Raw genomic sequence first — 10077 nt, forward strand, 5'->3', positions numbered from 1 at the left:
GCTTCCCTTAGAGACCTGCCCCTCCCTCCGTATCCCTAACCAGCCAAAGGGGGAAAGTGACTGAGGGGGGCTCAGGAGTCCCCACCTTGTTTGCTCAAGGCTGCCCTCCACCCGTGCTACTTGGGTCCCCAGCTCAGCCCCAGATTGTCAGAAAAGAGGATTGGAGGATGGGATCCTGGGGGCTCTGCGCACCTCCCCCCGTCTGAACTAGGGATGCTTTGTGAGGGGAGAGTGAAGCCCTGGCCCGGCTGCACACCTGCACACCTTCACTGGGGCCGACCAGGCCTCTCGCCTCAGTTTCCTCCTCAGCACAGCCGAGCCAGCCTGAGGGCTTCTGTGGGAAGATGCAATGCAGCAGAAGCCTCCACAATCTAAGCGCTTAGCACAGCTCCACGCAGTGGGGTTATGTTCGTGGGAGCAGAGGTGGTCCCCAGGCCTCAGTTTGTCACCTCTGAAAAAATGGGGCCATAGTCCCACCTGCCAGGTGGTCCAGAGGGTAAAGTGGAGGTGGCAGTTCTTCGATAGAAGTGTTTCCAAGATAGGCGCCACCCCTCCCCCACCACCCCTGCCTTGTAAAGGCTGACTCCATCCTGGAGGACTTCAGGCTTCTGGAGCAAAATCTTGATATTTCCCCCCCATTCTCTGCTCCTCCCTGAGTCATTCTCCAGTCTCGGGAAAAGGCTCCCCCATCCACCCAGGTGCTCAGGCCCACAACCTGGAGGTGCACGTGACAACTCTCTCCTTCGCTCATCCCCCAAGTCCAATCCATCAGCAAATTCTGTTGGCTCTGATTCCAAAACACATCCCCATTCGGAGATTTTGACCCCTTCTCCCCGCCCCATCTGGGTCCAGGCCCCACCACCTCCCTCTGGGAGGCTGCCAGCCTCCTCCCGGGGTTCCCCGGCGGCACTCCTGCCCCGTCTACACAGTGGGCAGAGGGAGCTTGTAAAAGAAGCAAAGCAGGTCTTGTGTGCTCCACCACCCTCTCCCCTCCTCTTCCCTCCTCCTCCCCCTCCTCTCTCTCACTCTGCTCCAGCTGTGAGCCCCCTTTCCCCAAACACACCAGGCTGGTTACTACCGCAGGGTCTTTGCATATCTGCTGTTCCCTCTGCAGGTACACGGTGCCCTCAAATCTTCCCCCAGTTAGCACTTTCTCTTCCATCAGGTCACAGGTCACTGTCACCTTCTCAGAGAGCCCCCCACCCTTCCCATGCACCCTCTATCCCCTTCACCTTTTTAAATTGTCTTTGTAACACAGCTCCTCGAACATCATCTTTCTCTTGCGACTTATTTTCTTTAGACTGCAAGCACTCGGAGAGCCATTAGGACCCCATACTGGGCCCAGTCAGGGCCGCAGGAGAAGAGTTCAATGAACATTTGCAAAAGGAAAGGATGGAGAATTCTCAGTCCCTCCAAGAAAACAGTCCCAGCGAATTGTGCTGCCTGGAGTCCCAGCGAGGCACACTCCCCAGACATAGTGTGTGACCCAAGCCAGTAGCCACCCCTCTCTGGTCCTTATCCATAGAAGGGTACGGATCCTTTGGATTCCCAATCCTGCCCAGCCCCACCCTAGAGCATGCCCTCTGCCCTCTCAGTGACCTTTACCCCATACCTTTGGCTTTAAAGAAACAGATTTGACCCCAAAGTGCACCCTTACCTGCCCTTGGTGCTCCCAGTGGCTTAACCCCTTCCTCCCCAGTCGCACCACCTCTTTGTGCAGGAAGGGGAACCAGCGTTGACGGAACTTCTGGCAAATATTGACCCAAGTCCTTAAAGGCGGCTGGGAATGTACTGAGGAGCAGATGGAGGGGGCCCACCTGGGCCGGGGAGCGGCTCTTCCTTAGTCTTTCTCCCTCTGCACCTAAGGACTAGGTTGGTGGGAGACCCTCCAGCCCCAGCTCCCTGCGTAATGCAAGGGCACCGAGGGGGCACCGGAGGAGGCAGTGGTAACAGCACCTTCAGGGGCCCATAGGGACCCAGAGTCAGTGGGAGTGAGGAGGGCACAGAGCTGCCTTAAGCATGCTGAGACCCTGAGCTCACAGCCCCTCAGGGTGGGATGAGCTGCGTTGTGCTCCAGGCCAGTGTTCCTAGAAATCAGGGCCAGCGAGGGTCTGGCCCCGTACATGGGGTTGAAGCAGCAGAATCCAGGTTCAGGACCTGTGTGGGGGAGAAGGTGAGGCTTTACCTTTTCCACCCTGGAGGCTAAGCCTGGGGAGCTGGGATGTCTGGGTCCCAAGCTTTGTGCATTCTGTACTTTAAAAATTCAGATCCCATAGGCATTGAAGGTGGGCCTCAGGGGTGCTGAGCTGCCTAGGTCCAGGTCAGGGTCAGTTGCACTGGGCCACGGAGACCTGGGTTCCCTTGCCCCTCTGCACCCTAAGGAATCTCCAATGTCTGGGTCCCAGGAGGGGCCCGCTGCGGGGTGTGTGGGGTGTTGGGGGGGTGGGTTGACATCTGTGCCCCTTTCCCCTCCCCCTCACTGTCAGCAAGCGCCGGCGCCAGGGTGCTGTGCCTCCTCCCCAGCATGTACTCGGCTGGGGGGTGGGGGTCACTGGGGTCGCGTGGTGAGGGCAGCAAGGGACAAAGGGCGCTTGTCCGATGCCCGCCCTGACCTCGGCCGCCGCTTCCCGGACGCCTGGCCCGCCGCTGATTCACGCCCAGGCCGGCCGCAGCGCCCCCCGCCTGCCGCCCCAGTCCGGGCCGCCCCGGGGGGTAGGAAGTGGAGGGGGGGCAAGGGGCGGCGCCGAGTCAACTTTCCCTCTTAAGCCCCGAAGGAATGTCGGCGGATTTCCTGAAACCCGACCCCGGCCGCCCGCCGGCCCTCCCGCCCCTCACCTGGACCTGCTCCCTCGGGAACTGTAGGAGGGGCGTGGGGGCTCACCTGGGGGGCCGGGGTCAAGTCCTCCTTCCGCTCCCGCCCCTAGCGGCCTCGAGGAGCGGAAAGGGGGGTGGGTGGGCCGCAGTGAAACCCTCTCACTCCTTCTCTCCAGCGACCTAGGCCAGCGGCCCAACCCCTCCAACCTCAGTTTCCCCTTCTGCAAAAGGGCGTGGGGTGTCCTTCCTTCTTGTTGCGCTTTAAGCGATTCCTCTTATGACCGACGCCCCCACCTCCAGCCTTGGCAGGAGTCTGCCCGCCTCTCTATGCTTCTCTCGCTTGTCACCCGGGCCGACCCTCTTTGCCACTCTGAGCCTCAGTTTCCTCACCTGTAAATTGGACAGCCCTACCAGTACTTCCTTATAGGGCTGTCGCAAGAAAACACCTGGGAAGTGTTTTGTTTGGAATGAGTGAAGGACAGTAATTGTGGAAGGCTTAAGCGCGCGGGGCTCCGGAATTGACATGCGTGGGCTTGAATCCTGGCTCTGCCGAGGGGGCCTAAGTTTCCCACCTGTGAAATGGGGGACAGTACTGGTCATAACCAATGGCTGTTTCTCAAGGCGCAGGCCTGGCGCGCGGTGGGTTAGACGCGGGATTCCCTCGCACTCTCGCAAACGGCGGGCTGCAGACCCTCGCCACAGGCTCTCCACCGCCTAGCCCGGGAGGGGAGGGGAGGGGAGGGGCGGGGGAGGGGCCGCGCCGGGATCCAGATGTTCAGGGTCCGCCAGGCACAGCCGCGCCTGATTAAGCCACGTGGGGGCCGGCCGAGGCCGCGGAGATGAAAGCACGGCAGCCGGCCCGGGAAGGGGGTGCGCCAGGCCCCCCCCCGGGCCCCCTCCTCCTCGGCCGGAACCTGCGGCGCCCTCTGACCCGGCGACCCCGCGTGGCTGCCGCCCCATCTGCGGGGGCGGAGCGTAGATGGAAGATGCGCGGGCCGCGGCGCCGCCTTGGCAGGCACCTGCGCCAGGCACGCCAGCGAGAGGGGAGTCATCTTTGCAGGGAACTCAGGTTTAGAGGGGCGCCCCCACTCCCATGCCTGACGGAGAGGAGGCTAGGGGGACTTCCTAACTGGAGATTCAAGGGGCTACAGTCTGTCACCTTGGAGTGCGGCAGTTTTGGAAGCCAGAAGTGTCCCTGTTGCCTAAGTTTTCCCACGAGGAGAAATTTTTTAGCAGCACCCCCCTTGCCCCTATCTGCACCTCTGTGTCCCCTCCCACTCAGCCCCGGGTCAAGGGGACCCCAGTCTTGGGGAGCAGGGGCCAGATCCCCCAGGTCTGTGGATCACGGCTGGGCCAGAGGGAGATGAGGCTGGGGGAGCCCTGGAGAGGCCGGGAGGGCTTCCTGAAGGAAGCGAACTGCGCACAAGTTACCGCCCCTCTGACTTGGGTATCAAAGGAGATAATACCACAGACCTTCCCAAGGCCTTTGCTGACCCAGCCCTGTGACCCTCACGACCCTCCATCTCCACTCTCTGGCTGGGCTCCAGCCCTACCGCCCTCCTACCTCCTCTTCCAACAAGTTCCTCTCCGCCTCAGAGTCCTCGCTGTTCCCTCTGCCTCGATTGCCCTCCCCGCTTGGTCAGCTCAAACATCACCTCCTCCTAGAGGCCCTCCCTGGTCCCCCTGGCGAATAGACCCCGACATCGCGTCACCCTATTTGTTTCCTTTTGGCCCCTAGCTCTTGCTGAGATCCCTTCTCCCGTGGATAAGAGAGACGTGCCACGGCACCGCTCAGATGGAACAGACGGCCGCGGTCACAATCCACCTGCCCCGCCCCGCCCGCACCTCGACGGTGCCGCAGCGCTGCTGCCCCGCCTGTTCTCCGCATCTCCCGCCCCCCCGTTCCCAGGCTGCCTCGCTCGGGTGACGTCAGCGACCCGGTCCCCGCCGCCGCCGCCGCATCCTCTGCGCCCGCCAGGAGCCGGCGTCCCCCGCGCCCCTCGCGCCCGGCCTGGCCATGGCTTTGGTCGCGTTGATGCCGCTCCTGCTGCTGCTGCTGCAGCCTCTACCCGCCACTCCCGCGCCGCCCGCCCGAGACCCCTTCGCCCCGCAGCTCGGGGACACGCAGAGCTGCCAGCTGCGGTGCCGCGACCGCTACCCTGGTCCGCAGCCCTCGCAGGTGAAGCGCATGCGGCGCCAGCCGGAGGACCAGTGATCTCGCCGATGGGGGAGGGGCGGGGGATATGGGCCCCTCCGTTGGGAGCGGGAGACAGGGGTTCCACGCAGGGGGAAGGGGTCAGAAATGAGGGGGGTTTCTTTCATGGGATGGCTCCCTCCTGTGGGAGAAGGGCTGGGGTCCCTTCGATGGGGGCGACCGCAGCGGTCGAGGGTGCCTCCGATGGGGATGAGGGTGTTCCTCTCTCGGAGGAGGGGCTGGGAGTCCCTCCGATGAGGTAGGGTTTGTGGTTGCGGGTTCCTCCGGTGAATGCGGGGTGGGGGAGATCCCAAGGGTGGGGCGTGATGTCACCTCACGCGGGATCTGGCTGCACTCTGCTGCACAAGGACCCTCTGGGTGCCCAACCTTCCCCTTCCTCAGGCCTGACAGTCCCCTCCTCCTCCTCTACCCAAGCGGCTTCCACATCTTCCTCCACACCCTCCCCCCATAGCTAACAGACCACTCGTAGCCTGGCCCCCACCCCGAGAGGGATTCCAATTTTGCCAGGCCCAGGGGTGACAAAACCTCCTCCTCTGAGCTCCCCCTCCTTCCTCAGTCCTGAGAAGTCCCCTCAATCTCTCCCCTCCTCCCTGGAGCCTTGTGGGGGCATTTCCCTCCATCCTTCCCAGTTTTCCAAACATTGCCCAAACCCAATGTCCTCCAGCATCGTCGCGCTTCTCAAGCGCTCTCCCCCCCATTCCTCAGAGTTAAGAGCCTCCACTAACATTCTTAGCCCCCACACCTCATCCCAATCTCCCTAGATTTGGAGGGGGAACCAAATCTTCTACCTCGTCCCCTGAGTGCTTCCAGTGCTGACCTCCCAACACCCCTCCTCCCGGTCTAAGCCCTGTGTACCCCACTCCCAGGCCGAGCTGGAGGAGGAGGAGGAGGAGGAGGAGGACCCCTCGGAGTCCCCGAATGAGGATGACAAGGCCGTGCTGATCAGCGCTTGCGAGCGCGGCTGCCGCCTCTTCTCCATCTGCCGGTTTGTGGCCAGGAGCTCCAAGCCCAATGCCACCCAGGCGGAGTGTGAAGCAGGTGGGGGCTGGCTGGGTGGGTTGGGAAGGGAGAGGAGGCCTGGGAAGGGCCGCCTCATCACCCCCTCCTGCCCCCCGCAGCCTGCGTGGAGGCCTATGTGAAGGAGATGGAGCAGCAGGCCTGCAGTGAGGGCTGCTGGAGCCTGAGCCCCGAGCCCGAGCCCGAGCAGAAGGTGGGCGCCCTCCCGCCTGTGGCCCCGGGCCCATCCCCCACCCCTCTGTGCCTCTCCAAATCCACACTCATGTCCAAAGTCTCCTAGGCTCTCCGTTCCGTCTCAGGTCTACTGGGTGTCCTCCATCAAGCCATATCACGTTTCAGGCCTCAACTGTCATCTCTGTGACATGTGAAGTACTCCCCCTGCCACCCCCCTCCACCGCCACCTTGCAAGGAGTAAATGGCAGGAAACAACCACATTTATCAGGCATTTGTCCTGGTCCAGGCCTGACCACAGCCTGCCCCAAATTTCTCATGCCACCCGGAGGCACCTGGGACTCCCATTTCATGCCCATGGAGCAACTGCCCCAGGTCACACAGGTAGGGCTATGCAGAGGTGGTATTTAAAGCCAGTGCCCCCAGGGCTTGTGACCCCCCTCACCTCACTCATCTTCAGTGTTCCCAGAGCTGACTTTATTGAGCACCTACTGCATGCCAGGTGCTGCTGGCCTAGGTACTTTCCTTGTGATGAACAGGTGGCCACTGTCATCTGGGGGCTCAGAACTGAGGTTCAGGGCAGAGCCGCCTCCCAAGCACACACACACAGTGCCCCCCCTCCCCCGGCAGAGAGGAATAATAACTGCTTGCCTGCCATAGTCCATGGGTGCATCTAGGCAATGCAGCATCAGGGGAAACCGCAGGACCCGTGCTCCCAGCCCGAGACCCATGGGCTGGGATTCCCCAGAAAGCCCTTCCTCCTTCACCTGTTTTCCTCCACCTCCTCTAGGCTTTCGCTGTTCATAGAAGCACACTGCACTGTCATTCCTTCTTATTCCAAGTTCTCTCCTGACACTGTCAAAATCATAACAATGATGGTGACATTTTTAGTAATAGCAGCTACTACATATTAGGTACTTGTGCTGTGCTATTGTCTAGTTGAAATCTCATAGCAACTCCATGAGGAAAGAGACTCATCCCCATTTTAGGGCTCAGAGAGGGCAATCCACTTCCCCAAGGGCACACAGCCAGCCAAATGCAGCACTGAGATCTGCGTTCACTGTATGAAGCCCTCTTGCCCCAAATCACTTAGCAAATTGTGATCACAGTGAATTCTCCTGGCTCCCCTCCCATTGAGTAATGCCCTACCTTGGTGACATTTCTGTGCCTTGGGCCTCGCCTTGGCAGAGAAAGGTCCTGGAAGCTCCAAGCGGGGCCCTCTCGCTTCTGGACTTGTTGTCCACCCTCTGCAATGACCTTGTCAACTCAGCCCAGGGCTTCGTCTCCTCCACTTGGACATACTACCTGCAGACTGACAATGGGAAGGTGGTGGTGTTCCAGGTGAGGAGTTTGGCAGGGACCACACAAGAATGGTGGGTGGGTGGTCAGGGTAAGAAGGGGGGAAGCACTGGTTCTTGGCTGATGGGATGCAAAGTCTACAGGTGGGTAAGCTTCAGGCACAGCTGGATCCAGGGGTTCAGTGTCTCACTTCACCCCTTGACTCTGCTTTCCTTTGTGGTAGCTTCATTCCCAGGCAAGCACTTCCCTCCTGATAGCAGGGTGGATGCCTAAGGCTCTAGATTACAGCCTTTCTGGAGTTTTAACTCTAAGTCGGGATTTACTGATTTGCCCTGGCTGGGTCAAATGACCACCTCTCAGCCAATACCTGTGATTCTACCGGCTTGGCCTGGATCATGTTCCTACTTCAAGAGCTGGAGGATCATCAAGACAAATCGAGGGGCCCACAATAGCAGGGAACAACATCCCTGACATCACAGCCCACAGCCCCACAGGAGGGTGTTCGCCCTGTCCCCAGTGGAACTAGGTACCAGCTGGGCATGGGATGATGGAGCCTGCAAGGGGCACAGAGAAGTGCTTCCCAGGGCCAAGGTGGTGCCTTTCTAAAGGGCTTCTCTGTGCTGTCTTCTTCCCGACGCAGACCCAGCCTGTGGTAGAGAGCCTGGGGCATGAGGGGGCCCATCTGCAGCGAGTGGAGGTGACCTGGCGGGGATCTCACCCTGAGGCCTTGGAGGTGCATGTGGGTAAGGCCCGAGCCTACACCACTGCTCCTTCTACAGGTGGCTCCACTTCCATAAGGAGTCCTCCTGGCAAACGAACCTTCTAGGACTGGAATTTCTCTCTCTCAACTCCTGGAGTTCCTTGGTCCATCTCCCAGGATTCTGTGGTCCTTCTCCCAGGGTTCCGCGGTCCATCTCCCAGTGTTCCACGGTCCTTCTCCCAGAGTTCCGCCATCCTCCCAGGGTTCCGCGGCCCGTCTCCAGGGTTCTGATCTATTCCAAGACTCTATGCTCCATTGCCCCAGATCCTGGCCTCTTTTCTTCTGTCCGTGGCTGCTGTGGCTCTTGGGGAAAGCCTGGAGGCCACTGAGAGGTGACCTGTCTCTCAGATCCTGTAGGTCCCTTGGACAAGGTGAGGAAGGCGAAGATCCGAGTTAAGACCAGCGGCAAGGCCAAGGTGGATTCTGCTGAGCTGCAGGACAATGACTTCCTCAGTTGCATGTCCCGGTGGGTGGCAGGACCCTGGGGGTGGGATGGGGCTGGGGCTGGAGGGGAGGGTCTCTCTGACCCCACTAGGGCCGCTGAGTGTGCCTGCGGGGCGGCGCAGGCGCTCGGGGCTTCCTCGCTGGATCCTGGCCTGCTGCCTCTTCCTCTCGGTGCTGGTGATGCTGTGGCTGAGCTGCTCTACCCTGGTGACTGCGCCTGGCCAGCACCTCAAGTTCCAGGTGGGCGGGGCCGGGGGGAGGGGTGGGAGGAGAGGGGCTCCTTAGTCCTGGACTGGTCCGCCCTCTCTCCCATGGAGGCAGGGAGCCCTGATTTGCTGTGTGACACTGGACAAGTTTCTTCACTGCCCTGTGAAGTGGGGGCAACAACGTCCACCCTGAGTCGGGGTGTGCCCTGAGGCCAGGGGTGGGAAGGAGCCTTGCCTGGGTCGGGGCTCAGAGCGTGCCCTCCCCCTGCAGCCCCTGACCCTGGAGCAGCACAAGGGCTTCATCGTGGTGCCAGACTGGCCCCTGTACCCTCCCCCATCGCACGCCTTTGGGGACAGCCCCCCACCCTACAGGCTGAAGCTGGACCTGACCAAGCTGTAGGCCTCCGGCTGCCGGGCACTGCCAAGCGCGGGGGCTCCTCGGGTCCCCCTTGCCCTGCACTCAGGAGTCCAGGCCAGGGGGCGACCACTCTTGGGCTCCCCTACCCCCAAATCCTCCTCTCTGCAGGCCCGCCCCTCCCCCCTGGGTCCTGGGGTCGCTAGGGGGGATCTGGCCTTGGTTCCTCCCTGCCCCCTCCTCAGAGCGTGCTCTTTCTGTCTTCTATTGTGCAGCGTCTTGAGTATTTGAGCCCCACTTTCCTCCTCCCTCCTCTCTCCCCTCTCTTGGGGGGCTGAGGCCTCAGGGAAGCCGCCTTGTGCTAGGGCTCCCTGCTTTTCCCCACCCCACCTCTGGAGATCCCAGCCTAGGAGAGGAGGTCCCCGTGAGCGGAGGCGGTGGGCAGCGCTGAGGCTGGGGCTGCAGCTGGGGGGTTGGGAGGAATAAACGGTGTATATAAAAGGCGTCTGGACCCAGTCTGCTTCCGTTTGTCTTTCCGTCTGCCCTTGAGGGAGTGGCCTGAGCATGGCCCACCAGGCCCTTTTGGAGATGGGGGAAGCCCCGGGAACTCCCTGTGGCTCAAGGGGTGCAAACCAGCTGCCACCTGGAGGGACAGCCCCTCTGCTGCCCAGCCCACGTCTCACTCCTGACCAGGGGTGTCCCTGGAAAAGTGGCCTGTGCCACCTGCCTGGCCGGGTGGGTCAATGCCCCATCCTGCCCTCCCCCACCGTGTCTTTCCTGTGAAATGGACAGTTCG

At 61.4% G+C, this 10077-nt stretch overlaps 1 protein-coding gene across 2 annotated transcripts; it reads left to right on the forward strand.

Annotated features, from left to right (window-relative positions):
- Positions 1-4800: 4800 nt before the first annotated feature.
- Positions 4801-9789, forward strand: TMEM59L (transmembrane protein 59 like). 2 transcript variants are annotated; one of them, XM_058563465.1, is made up of 9 exons: positions 4801-4993; positions 5896-6067; positions 6148-6239; positions 6386-6601; positions 7406-7558; positions 8157-8259; positions 8625-8742; positions 8843-8960; positions 9198-9789. In XM_058563465.1, exons 1-9 carry the CDS (start codon positions 4832-4834, stop codon positions 9324-9326), a joined length of 1263 nt encoding a protein of 420 aa, XP_058419448.1. In that variant the 5' UTR covers positions 4801-4831; the 3' UTR covers positions 9327-9789. The 2 variants fall into 2 exon arrangements, with proteins under 2 accessions (XP_058419448.1, XP_058419449.1); XM_058563466.1 differs by lacking the exon at positions 6386-6601 and having other exon boundaries at positions 4803-4993.
- Positions 9790-10077: the final 288 nt, after the last annotated feature.

The sequence above is a fragment of the Diceros bicornis genome, chromosome 20 (assembly GCF_020826845.1).
Source record: "Diceros bicornis minor isolate mBicDic1 chromosome 20, mDicBic1.mat.cur, whole genome shotgun sequence".
NCBI classification, from domain to species: Eukaryota; Metazoa; Chordata; class Mammalia; order Perissodactyla; family Rhinocerotidae; genus Diceros; species Diceros bicornis.

Bases quoted from the DNA above. Each gene is read 5' to 3' on its own strand.
- TMEM59L (XM_058563465.1), top strand. From the start codon at position 4,832: ATGGCTTTGGTCGCGTTGATGCCGCTCCTGCTGCTGCTGCTGCAGCCT. The intron at 6,068-6,147 runs GTGGGGGCTGGC...TGCCCCCCGCAG, and splicing joins CCAGGCGGAGTGTGAAGCAG to CCTGCGTGGAGGCCTATGTG. The intron at 6,602-7,405 runs GTAGGGCTATGC...TCGCCTTGGCAG, and splicing joins AACTGCCCCAGGTCACACAG to AGAAAGGTCCTGGAAGCTCC.